Raw genomic sequence first — 13,920 nt, forward strand, 5'->3', positions numbered from 1 at the left:
GCAGATCATTTCCGGTTACGTCAAGAATCAATTACACGATGATCAGTCGATGCCAGTCATTATATGACATGGTCATTTTCCAAAACAATACATGGCTTCGGCTTCTTCATATAGATAATTTACGTTACCCAACAACTGCTTTATTTTAAATAAATAAATAGCCTGTGTGAGACTCTCAAAATTGAATACAAAACTTTCTTTTTATTACTAGCTCTGCTTGTTTTCCTACAGTAAACAAACGGCCAGTGCACGTGGTAGACCTTCGCTAAATATACCCTGTACATATACATATAGCTTTCACACCTGTATACATGCCCCAGGATATGACATGCGACAACTATGGATACAGGACATTACAGGTACATGTGTATTTTACGATCGGTTGATCAGACCTCAATGTAATGCAAGCTATCGGTGTCGCTCAGGTAAGGCTGGTTTTCAGAAGTGTATTTTAGTTACATTTGACTATTCCAATCTAAAATTCAGTCAGGTATTCGGAATTGGGAGGGATCAGTTTTGGGAGGTTTTATTTACTAATTAATAAAGAGGAATTCATTTTGTACATGACATCCATGTTCGGTTTCTAGAGGTGATTGGTTTTGAGAAGGTTCGGTTTGGGAAGTTACACTGTATTTTTAAAAGTTTTCAGTTTGACAGTCAAATGATATACTGTTTATCTTATTATCTAGGTTTATGACAATTATCTGCTTACATCTTGCGTTTGATCCATATTCTTCACTCCAGCAAAGAAATTGGGTTCATCTGTTTTATCCTTTTTCTGCTTGTCTGCATCTGCTGCTTTGTTCTTAGCACAGAAATACACATGATATTCATCTCCAGACTGTTGGGACTCTGACGAGTGTTCAGCCCTGGCAGATCCAGAAGCCTGTGTGTCTGCAGCAGACATCACAAAAGTAGAATTATCCTGAGCATTGTCACAAGCATGGAACACATCTCCAGACTTGTCTGATGAAAATACTGAGAAATTAGAGGCACCTTCTGATCTATTTCCAATGCCATAACTATTAGGGAGAGAAGCGTGACCAGGAAAACCTTCTTGATCATCTATAGAATTACTTCTGGAATTCACTTCTTTCATTTCTGATCCTGAGTCAGAATCTCTGTACAGAGAACTACTTCTTTCTGGTTCACAGAAACCCTCTGAACCAGAGCTAATGGCACCATCATTTGTGTTGGAGCCTCTGGGACTAGAATGACCGTGTCGTCTGCTGTTGTAGTTTGCTAAGTCCTGAGCATTTTGATGTTGCTCCTGTAACATGTTTTGTGCTTGAGCAAGTGTAGTTGTATTGTCAGTACTGATAATACTTTCTGAACATACTGTGACTGGCTGAATCCTTGACGGCTTCTTATCACTGTCATGGGATTTGTTGAACCTATACTTGAAACAAGAACCGTCCTTTTCTGAATATGTCACACCAGGAATTGGATAGTCATCCCAAGCTAAACTACATGCCTCTATACCAGGCTTAAACCCAATAAAGTTTTCTATTTCATTTTTCTTGAGACCGTTTCCTGTGTTGTTGATACTGACTCCTCTAGCCTTCCTCACTTTCTCCACTGTGGACAGATGCCACTCCTTGAACTTTACACTGAGGTCGTTCCGTTGAACTGGAGAGAGTTTGGGATTGAGGGCAGCTAATCTCCAGAGTGTCACTATTTCCTCACACAGACTTGCGGCAGCATGCTGTGTGATGTTAGCACCACCACTTCCATTGCCTCTACACATGTTGTTGTTGTTGGCTGTTGTCTTGGTGGTGAACCACCAGATCAGGATCTACAAATGTCAAACATGACAGTCAGTATTTTAAGTCTTTCATTCCATCATACATTTGATATTCCATTTAACATTTTTTCAGTTATCTACTCATGTGTGCCAGTATCAATATTAATCTTTACAGAATTTGGTTGAAATATTATTAAATATTAAAGTATAATTGTGTTAGAAAGACCTAGAGTCAATGAAATAAAAGTGAGAGTCCATAATTTTGCGTAAAAAGGGCATTATGTTCTGAAGCAAAATAATGACAAATACAACTAAATCAGCACATGACAGATAAACAGAGACTTTCTACAATAAGATTATTCATTTTGCAGATACCAATATGAAATTGCAATTGACCCAAAAGTAAAAAATATACATGTCTAATATGTTACCTGTTCACATTGTAAGACCTCATCCGTGATGATCTCCAACAGAGGAATGGCGTTACTGTCATTCCTTCTGAACATTTCTCTGACGATTGAGAGCAGATTCCACATGCCCTCTGGTTCTCTTCCTCTCAGTGGCCTAAGTAGACTCTGCCACTCAGCAGCTGCTGGTGGAGCAGTGGCTGACAGGTAGTTAACATCACTGGAAAACAAATTATTACATTCTTAAAATGACTACAAATCTATGGTTGGACGTATTAGGGGCTGTGGTGGCAGAGTGGTTATTTTGATATCCAAACATATTAACAAAAGCCTCCCACCTGTGGGTTGCGAGTTTGAATTAAATGGGGTAGGGTATGTGCCAGATACTGATCGCTGGTTGTGGTTTTTCGTTGGGCATTCCCGCTTGCCCTTCTACCTCTGGCATGTCCTTAAAGGACCCAGGCTATTAATAAGACATTAAACCAATCAAAAGGTTTGACAGAAGTAAAACATTTTTGAATAGCTCTATTTACAGATATCAACTTTAGTAGAATACTCAATTAGTAATGAAAGATTTTTCAAACATACAGATGAATGTTTAACATTCAAATCGTAATCCTAACATGACCCCTAATGGGATATTGTCAGATCCCATATAGCTATGAAACATCAGAATTAGGACCACTAATGGAATGTTTTCAGATACTCTATGAAATAAAATGGGAATTATGATCTGAATTATAAATAGATTGAGGGAATACTGACCTGAAAACAATGGGAGATGGAACACAGAATTTCACAAGAGTTTTCTTGATGTTTTCATGTAGAGTGTTCTCGTCCAAACACCATGATGTCTGTTCATTTGCAGATGGCCCAGCAGTAGGATCTGAAAACATATAAAGCCCAACAATTATATAAATAATTTAATCATTATGTATCTTGTAGATGAAATCTAAAGTAATTTGGAAACATGTAAACACACCCATTAGCTTATAGTTAGATACAATAGCTACATTACCTGGGGCACCACAGACAGTGTTTATGGCGGTTTCCTGAGATGACAACAATTCATCTAGCAGTCTCTGGGCAGTTGGTAAAATCTATAAATAAACAATACGTTTTCTGTATTAGATATCTGCTAGTACAATCTTTTTCAGAACTGAATTCACATCAGTTGCACATTTTGTCACGTGTGAGAAAATAATTTTGCTGGAACATTTTTAGGATAAACATTCAATACTGTATATGTTAATTAAGTGTAGCACCTCAAACTTATAATATATGATTATTATAAATGAAAACTTCTGACCTGTTGTGGCAGCTCACTGATGAGATATTGAGCAAATTTCTGTAGCTGATCTCTGTGCAGCCTAGACAATGATTCAGATACAGGGGCCCTCAGACAAACTGCGTTGCACTACACACATAGAAACAAATTATAATGCAATATTATTTTGGCAAACTTTGGATTAAGAAAGTAATTTTTATTGTAATTAATTAAATAAAATGTATGGAAATTTGATAATGATTTTGACCATTTTGATATTTAAAACGTCATTGCAAACAAGACTATACAGTCTAAGTAACATCTGAATTCATACATGAATAAATAATTTTCAAATCTTTTAAATCAATTTCATTTTTTTTACATGCATTTAAAGTATACATTGTCTTTTTCTTATCAAAAGTCAATATATCACTGTAATGGATTTGTATTTTCAACTAGTATTTACCTGATGGATTCTATATAAACACAGTGCTACTACATGTGAACACCAGGATGCTGCACTGTTACATGTACAAGTACAGGATGATATACGCCGTCTGTCAAATACAACAGCCACATTGAAGTTTCCTTTAGCCTGCACTATACCTTGAGGTGGGATTACAGTGGCACTCAGATGGAAACCTAAAATACAAAATAAAACACAAAATATATACATGCATAATCATAAACAAAATACAACACAAAACACAATTATATAACTATAAACAAAATCAAACTTAAAGAAGCCCTATACATCCGCAAAACCAGTCGACAGTAAATAAGCATAAGAACCAGCCACACTCTGATGACGCTGCTATGATTGTCGTTACTTTTTGATCATCATAATTAATAAAACATAGTTTATTAAGTGCTGCAGCAGACAAAAGCCAGTGTCTCATTATAAGTCAACAAATGAAAAAATGTAGTTCTTAGTTTTGAACCAGATAGCTAGGCATGTACAGTAAGAGCGAAATTGTTACTGTGTAATATCTTAGCATTCACCCAGCTATTTTGTTAAGTTATCTACTATATATACCTGACATCTTTGTGTGATGACTCAGAAAGATCTTATCAATCAATATTTTAGACTTGATATATGTCTCTTATTCAGCGAATTCATTCATAGCATTATTGTGCTAGTTTATAATACACCATTGCATGTGCTAGTCAGAAATTGATTCAGACATCACAACGATAATCTTACCAATCTGTAGAGCATCTTTGACTGCCTTAAATTTATAAAGGTGTTCTCCTTTCTGGAACTCATCTGCACTACCATTAGCTAGGCAGGAGTACAGCCTGAAAATAACAAGTACAATTCAGTACTGTCCTAAGTGTGGGTTGATACTAACTAGATTTAAAGCATACATTATTTATAGCTTTTGTAACTGCTACAAATAATACCAGTAAATGCAGTTTTAAGACAGGACTATTCAGAACAATTTATGCAAAATTACTGTAAGAGTAAATTAGACAGTTTAAAGTATGTGTAAAGACTATGGATGACTTAACACAAAGTTCAATTTAGATACAGAGATAGATATACTTTAAACAAATTATCTTGCTAAGTCTCTTGAATATAAACAACTTTAACTCAACATCATAAACAAGGATTTGAAGTAGTACGCTGTTTGAATATATTTTTTCTAATATGATTTAAAAGGTATTTTTCCATTCAAACTTATGAAGATAATGCTCTTGTCTTGATAAGTAGCAAAATAAGTACATGTATATCCATAATTGTTTTTGGTAAGTTTAAAAATAAGACTATAATCATCTGAAAAAAATGTCTCCCCTAAAGTCTGACTGTAAATTTGAAATCTACATCTTATCAAGCATATACAAAATATTTTATCCAATATTCAATTTTCAAATAATTCAAATTTTCTGCAATTGTATTATACCTTATATCCTCTTCATTCTCTGGGAAACTCCAAAAGGCTATCCTGAGTTGAAGTTGTTCTGGGATAGGCTGAGGGAACATCTCCACTTCCTCAAATGGTATATTGCAGGCCACAGCCATGGCTGCCAATTCCACCAAAGGCTTAACTGGTCCATCAGATTCTACAACGAATAGTTATGAAATATATACAAAAGGTAATTTTTACTAAAATAACAGTCTGATATTATGCCAAACAGAGAGACTTGCATGCAATTTGCAATTTTGGCATTTTTTTGGATGGGGGAGCGAGGGGTCTGCTTGACATTGGAACTTTGCAGGGTGACCATAAAACTTTAACCGTTGGATAACAGTTTTAAAGCATAAATATTTGGGAATCAGTCCATAACATCACCTTGATAATTGGTTGACGACAGGCTATATATAGCTACTTGGTACGTCAAAATTGGTTGAATATATACTCTCCTAGACTCATGTTTTGGCTACTTTAGTATCTTTGATGAATTGTACCAAGAAGAAACAGCAGCATTTAAAACAGTGTTCTCCCTTAAGGATTTTTTCCTGCTGGTCCTAAGAACTGGTTTACCCTAAAAGTTACCTGTCTTGACTGAAAAGTACTGGTCCTTACGAAGTCACAATTCATTTACGTAGTTTATATAATTACTAGCAAAGTAATAATTTTACTAAAAAAATATAGACAGACAGACAGACATTCTTTATTTCCTCTGAATCGAGATTGCGTACATGTCATTTTAACATTTCAATTTAACTGCAAAACGGACGTATTTACATAATAATTACAAGAACTCAGTCATTGAGGAGTACATTCATCTCCGTAAACATCCCTTCCACTGCATTGCTTAGAGCAACCATCATATTCTGCCATTCGATATCCTCCAATTGAATAAGTGTCCTTCCACCAAGAATGAATGAACACTTTTCATCTGGCTCTAATGTGTCAAAACTAACGTATTTCTCTACGCTAATACAGTTTACAATTTGATCATATAAGTTGTCCCTGCTTTTGTACAGTGATGGACACTCAACTAAGAAATGTTTTACGTCATTGTCCACTCGTTTGTTGCACAGTTTGCAAATTGCATCGTTAAGCTCAACCCGGTACGAAAGTTTGACCAATTCACAAATTTTCCACGTATTTTTTGGAAATTTCAGTGTTAAATCCCATAAGGGATTTGGTCCAAGAAAATGATGAACTGCCTTATAATATGATAAATTAGGACGATTTTTACATTTTTCCGACCATATATCAAAGTAAAAATTTGTCACTGCGTTTTTAATGAACGATTTCCACTGAAATTCTCTATAAAATTCACCGGAGATAACAAAGTCAAAGAAGAAGGCTTCAATGCTAAATTTCACCATTGTGTCGAGGATATCCACGATAAAGCTGACGTTTCTAAGTTTTTGTGGCGTAAACATAAATGTACATAAACGAATAATAAAGAGAGTTTTCCAAACAAAAGACGACTTAGCACGACACAGCTTGTTCCATAGATACAGTTTCCTAACTTCCACATCCGACCATATATCGTCAGGTAGATCTATAGCCCTGGCAGTTATAGCTGAGGGTGATGTTTTCTCAAAGCTTTGGCATCTTCGCGCAGCGTACCGTATTGTTGTATTCAATATATCATTCGATTTCTGCGTAGTATTCGCCCAAAGTTCACATCCATAGAGCATACCTGGTATGATAATTGCCTTAATGAGATTTGCACTTTTTAGAGGGTTTAACCCGCCAGGATGAATACCTACACTTATTAAACTGTTGAGGTTCCGTCTACCTTTGTTACACGCGTTTACTATGCCAACGTCAGCTTTAAGGTCAGAACAAAAGGTAATTTTCTAAAAAAATATATATATGCATGTCCGGATCAGTATCATAGGCTCTCAACAAAGTTGACTGAAAACCAGAAAACCTTTCCACAAATCTACTGCCATTTTTGTTATGTATATCCTCTATCCGGACCAAAAGTTCCTGGTCAAAGGACCAGCTACATGGTAAAACTTGTCTGTCCGACTATAAAGTTGCTGGTCATGGGCAGTCGAACAGGCTTTAATTTTGAACGCTGATTAGAAAGCTTATTTATGGTTTGGTTTATATCAGCTAGCAGTACAACATGTTTAAAAAATAGGTTTTGTACTTAACATAGATTTCAATTAAGTTTGACATTCATTTATTCATGGAGAAAAGCATTTTGGAGTGGACTGTATTATAAAACCTTCCATGATGAAATCTAGATCTGTTACTGCTGGGAAAGTTAGTAAAATCATTGCATATTAATATAAAATGAAATTTCACAATAATTTGATAAGACAATTTCTTACTTTCTTTTGCATCAAATGTATTTATAATTATATATCGAACAAATACCAGTATATTTTAATATCTTTAAAACTAATAACTACAAGATTGAATTCAAACTAAAATAAGCTATGAATATGAAGCATATCAATATATTACATACATATTAATTGCAATAATTCAGTCTGAGGCTTGCTCCCCCCCCTGTCCCCATCCCCATGTAATAATATTTTTGTTTCACGTCTATATATATGTGTATGTATATGGGTGAGTGAGGGTATGTGTGTTTGTGTACATGTATAAATGTATGTGTACATGTCATGCGCGGGTATATGTATGCATATATACGTGCGGGTGTACGTATGTTTATGGGTAGATATTATGTATGCAACTATACTATTTATATATGTATGTTAGTTTGATAGTGTGTATGTGAGGGTGTGTGCATGTAGACTAGGTATAAAAAATTAAGTTCAATGTGGTAATACATTTTGCAATTCCTAAATATTTAAAAACAAATTCCTATATAATTCCATCTCTACTTAAACTGTAATAGAAAGTAAAATGCTCAACTTTAGACCTATTGAATTAATTATGATCTATATTCTGTATGATGTATACATGTACATTTGTAGGTATGCATGCATGTATAGATATGCAAGTTCATGTTTTGTATTGTCTTGTATTGTTTATTATGATAAAAATTGAAAAATAAAAAAAAAAAAGTAAAAAAAATTAAAAGTAATTATTACAAGATTGAATTCCAACTAAAATAAGCTATGAAGCACATCAATATACATATATGTATATTTTTAGTTGTAGCTATACTTGTGTTTTTCTATTCAGGGACAGACAATGTTTCGTGGGAGCTTCCTTTTCTAGACTAGAGCCCTTGTTGTTATAAAGCAGTAGTGTAATTAAGCATGAACACAACCTAACTGGGCTGTGGTGATAACACTCTATCCACACATATACATCATCCTTTGAAAGCTTACTTTGCCAGAGAACCACAACACAATCTGACACACAAACACACTTCCGGACAATCCATATATATCCTTGAGCATATACACATCACCTTTGTAGCACAGTATGAAGCATTCACAATTACATTTATGGATATCTTTTTATATCTGTAAATTATCTATATCGCATATTCACTTTTATCAGTTGCACTAAAAAATGTTTTGTTTCTATATATATACTGTGTCTGTATAATGTTTTACGCACTTAAATCATAATTGTATAACATACTGTTTTCTGTCATCTTAATTTATCAAACAGTAATTACTTAGCAATCTTAAGCTTCCTGTATAAGCATGGTTACATAAAAATGCTACAAGGAACAACCAAGAAAATTTCCTTGAAGAAAATACGATAAAAAATGTTCAGGATATAGAAATTTATTGCTATTTATATAATTATCAAATCTTCTGAAATGTTTTCTTTCAAAACCGGATCTGCTAAACAACAATGATATATTGCTATACATTGTATATAATTACTGGTCATGGTATATATATATATATATATATTTGTACTCTTCTTTGAAGGCCAAAGCTATACACCTGTACATGTAGTCATTATGTACATGTTATATGGGACGGAAAGGTCAGTGTCCTAAAAGATCTACTAAAACAAGGTTGACCGGGCAACACTTGATTGGTGATGAATAGCACAGGCATTGTGCACCCACACAAACCTCAACATATAGAAATAGAACGACAGACATTTTTATGTGTGATGTGCAAATTGATCGCAATAGCACATGTCATGATCATTGGTATTATACAGAAATCTCTCTTAATCAACAATGGAAAACCTATCATTGTCTATATAGAAATGATTCTGCAAGCTTGGGGCTATTCCACAGAGAATGATGTGTGATGAGCTACAACAACCAGGGATACCTTGTAATGACTCACACCGGCTTTGCCCATATCAAGATGCTATTATTCGTGTATTTCACACTATAATGCTCTGTACAGCCTTCCAAGTCAAATTAGTTTAATAGTAATCTGGATTTGAATATCACATTATCATATAAACTGCCCATGCAAAATTTAAATGTATTTTAATTTGTGTGTTATAATTATCCCAAAATTAATATTACCAACACATGGTCTTAGCATTACTAACTACTACATACAAAATTGAATCAAAGTACTGTAAGTACTGAACTGAAAAAGCATTGATGTAACAAAATTTTAGTTCAAAGAAGGCAAATATGTCATTAGTAACATTTTAGGGTGTGTATTTTCTTGCAAGTCCCATGTCATTATCAAGTTGGGTTATTTATCTTCCAAGTATTCATTTAATTAATTTTGGATAAATTGTTGAGATTGCAGACAACTATTCCTCCTCATATCAAAAGATGAATCTAAAAATTATGAGAAGATTTTAAGAAAATGCTAGAAAATTTCTTTTAGATTTGAACTTTGAACCTATCTTGAATTCAACAGTTTCAACAAATATTTACAGTCAGTGTCATGTGACCTTTTCTCTAATGTTTGAATATAATTGTCTGAATAACAAAATAAAGAAAAAAAAATTGTAGTTATGATTATTTGATAATTGATCTTGAGGACAAAGCCATGGAGACAGCTAATAACAATCTGCAGTAAAATGACAACAAGGGAAACATTAAGACTCCATTAAGAAGAAAGTATGATCTGACACATGGATATCCCTTGATGGCATTTTTACAAAGTTCATGGCTTATGCTGCAAATGTTGTTTACAGACCTCATTTATAAGGAACTATGTGCAATGCATATAATATACAAGTATTTTTTTCCGATGAACTATGTGGCAAAAGGCAATTAATTAGATAATTTTCAAGAGAAGAAATGAAATGACAAAAACTAAGGGTCAAATGTTCATTTAAAGAATTGGTTACTGCATCAAAATCAAAACTGAATTGTTTTGAATTATGTTTATTCAAAAATACTTTAATACAAACATGAAATAACATCACAATACATTATTTTTTCTAGTTCTCTTCTGTGATACACACAATGTATTCAGGCATATTATTAAGTAAAGAGCAGTTCTTGATACTTTGCTGCAATATTGAAGAAAAGTCATATCAAAGTTAGATTCAGTATGATACTGTCTCTATATAATGCATAAAATGGACACTGAGAATTCTTAACAGCATATTAAAACAACCATTCTCAAAATCAGTGTGTTATTTGTATACATTGACATGTACATTGGACCCTCGATAATCTGGAAACCTTCGTTCCCAGCCTAAACCGCCCAGATTACAAATTTTCTGGACTGCCGAATTTCGTGTACCCTAGTCAATTTTGAAATTGTCATGTACAAGTTACTCTCCTTGACCTTGTAAATCAATGATCGGTTTTTATGTTTATGTACTAAAATAAATACTTTTTTTGTTATGTTTTAAAGGTTTTTTTCCCATTTAATTATGTTAAGAATATGAAATTAACGTACATGTAATCACACATTATTGGCAACTTGTTGTTAATGTCACATTACTTACAACTGTTTGTACATATATTGGTAACAAGATCAGAAACAGTTGTAAAAACATTTGATAGAGGCATCAACTAAATGGAACAACTAATGGGCTATGTCACCAGAAGCGTTAAACTTTGTGTCATTTTTGTGAACACACTGCACAAAGTCAACAAGTAAACTGTTTAATATGTTTCTGTTGTAGCAAATAAATGAATGTCATTCCATATACAATGTACTTATATGGCCGTGTCACAGATGTGAAACATTGAAATATACATTGTAGTAATGATAACTCAGGCGTGATGATGGGTAAATAAATTATCAGTTTATATATAATAAATGTAGGATATTTCTATATATATCTAAATGCAAAGTTACTCGACACTCGCTAATTGTCATCACTTGATGTTTTGCAACATTACAGTCAATGGGACAGAATTGTAGTTCTGATAATGACCGTCTGTCAGAACATATATAGTGTGTTTCATTCAAGCCAAGAAAATTATTTTTGTTTGTATGAATTTTACAACAAAACCGAAAGACTAACATGTGAGTCAGTCTGTGAAGTTAAAAGTTTAAACACCTTCTATCTCTCCACAGATTAATAACAATCGGCAATATGTCAAATGGTGACAACTCTTTCCAAAGTTGCAAATATACTGGATTTACTTTTTTGTATTTTTGTGTTTTAATTGGCATTACGAAACAATGCGAATGAGAAGCGCCAACCCATATGCTTGTTGTCCAGAGCTACATGTATGCTGTCGCAGCTAGTTTAATATATGCCTGGTAGTCATCCTTAGAATCATTTCACTGCTTCCAAAGTAATCCTGATAATCTCCAGTCTTCAACAATTATGAATCTGCTTCAGATGACTAGCCAATGAGTCCTGTAATTATAAAATTTAACATATATATCAATATTCTTAATTTGTTATAAAAAAGTTACAGAAATCATCTAACAATGACAAAAGGAAGAAACTGGACTCATGTACACAAGTACTTTGAGTTAAAGATGCTCCACCGCCGACAGAGTATAAATGATATTCATCATTTGAACAATAATTAGTGTTTAATCGTGTATGCATAAGTCTAATTAACACAAAAAATAATATAAAATAATTAATTTTGCCTTTGGGTCAAGCGCAATCAGTACTTTATTCCATATAGGATATAGTGCTACAGAATTTTTTCGGGATGCAATTAATTATTTTATTTATATTTTTAACTTGAAGTGAAATTGGAGCTCAAACTTTTCAACGGCGGTAATGGTGTAAAGTAAGTAACTTTTGTAACTGAAGAAAAATACTAAATTGTCTGCTGCCATTTTTGATAGTGAAAAAATACCATTTGTCAGCGGTGAAGCATCTTTAATATATTAGCATCATAATTAATTTGTCTCCTATACCTGATACACATTGATAAAATACAATGTTTTTTACTGTTAGCAAAACTTACTTTAAACCAAATACTGTAATATTGAGCAAGTTTAAATTTACCATGTATTACAGTGCACAGGTTATTGTTTATTTTGGTAAGTGTTATTATAAATTCTCTGAATCCATGAAGTTATATATGTAGTGACTGTTTAATCGATGTTTTAAGTTCATACCGCCAATTTCGAAATCCCAGATATCAATTGTCTTAAATAAATCTAGCATTACAATTCTTCTATTTATCTAAAGAAATTCTGTATTCACATGTGTATTACACACATATATACGTATTGTGTATGGATCTATATCATGCATTGTTTTGCCTACAAATAAACACATGCTTTGTGATGTTTATAGACATATTGACAATCTGGTAAATTGACTCTATGCATTAATATTAAATTTGATGTCATCGCATTAGAAAATAATACCAAAAATGAATCTTGTCAACTGCTAATTATATAACAACAAACTACTTCAAATTTAAAGTGATATTCAATTTTGTTGCGTTGTAATAAAATAAAACGTCGATTATATGGATGTTAGCAGGAATTCACACATACTCATGATGTTGTAAGTTCACTTAATGTGCCGATGTCTGTCAAATAGTTCATATAATTATAATATACCGACCCATAGGCGTGATAGGCAAAGAAGCAAAACGAAATGAAACTTACGATTTTCACTGCTTCTGTCTCCAAATACGAAAAGAATTCCGAAGTTTACTAGCAAGGTGGCTTGCAACATGCAGTGTTCAAATATTCTTCGGTGTTTTTCTGATATGAGAATGTATTTATTACGCTCGATAATTAAATGGAAAATATCTCTTGACTTGCAAGTTTACATCACAGGTCCGCTTTGCGTGATGACGTCTTTGTTTACATTCGGCCGTTTACACTATTGCTGAGTGTCACGATATTTCATTGTATCTGTATCCGTGTATTAAATATTCTCTCGTTAATGAAAGGATGCGTTAGTTGACAATCCGTGCGAAATGATAAGGAGCCAGCGTAACTCAGAATTTATCGTGTTTGTTAGCTTCTGCATAGATCACCCAGACGCTTGATGCGTACGTAGTTAACAAGCGTCTGTTTGAGTGAGACTTGGTTAAATTCAGTGGGCCATCGTAATGACATGATCACAATACGAACGTACCTGTTCTCCAAAATGACTATCAATATAATACATGTAAAAACAAACAACTTTTGTATCTTTCTTACGTCGGGATGAATTAAAAAATTGTCATTACATAATAGATTATGAATGTATACATCAAACTACAATTAGTTACTTACATACCAAAATCCTGACAATTCCTTTATTTAGTGTTACCCAAACCGGATGTTTACATATATATGC

The 13,920-nt window shown here is 33.4% G+C and overlaps 1 protein-coding gene across 1 annotated transcript in view; it reads right to left on the bottom strand.

The window, feature by feature from the left end:
* LOC138322936 (zinc finger SWIM domain-containing protein 8-like) overlaps positions 1 to 13,920 on the bottom strand; it is a 32,065-nt gene that overhangs the window by 15,094 nt on the left and 3,051 nt on the right. Inside the window, exons 2-9 of the mRNA XM_069267186.1 lie at positions 5,323 to 5,482; positions 4,623 to 4,717; positions 3,885 to 4,060; positions 3,461 to 3,568; positions 3,170 to 3,251; positions 2,917 to 3,037; positions 2,176 to 2,371; positions 713 to 1,795 (exon numbers count right to left, since the gene is read on the bottom strand). Of these exons, the coding sequence (XP_069123287.1) occupies positions 713 to 1,795; positions 2,176 to 2,371; positions 2,917 to 3,037; positions 3,170 to 3,251; positions 3,461 to 3,568; positions 3,885 to 4,060; positions 4,623 to 4,717; positions 5,323 to 5,482 (2,021 nt within the window). The remainder of the gene's footprint in view (positions 1 to 712; positions 1,796 to 2,175; positions 2,372 to 2,916; positions 3,038 to 3,169; positions 3,252 to 3,460; positions 3,569 to 3,884; positions 4,061 to 4,622; positions 4,718 to 5,322; positions 5,483 to 13,920) is intronic.

Source organism: Argopecten irradians, chromosome 5, assembly GCF_041381155.1.
Source record: "Argopecten irradians isolate NY chromosome 5, Ai_NY, whole genome shotgun sequence".
In the NCBI taxonomy this organism is placed as follows: Eukaryota; Metazoa; Mollusca; class Bivalvia; order Pectinida; family Pectinidae; genus Argopecten; species Argopecten irradians.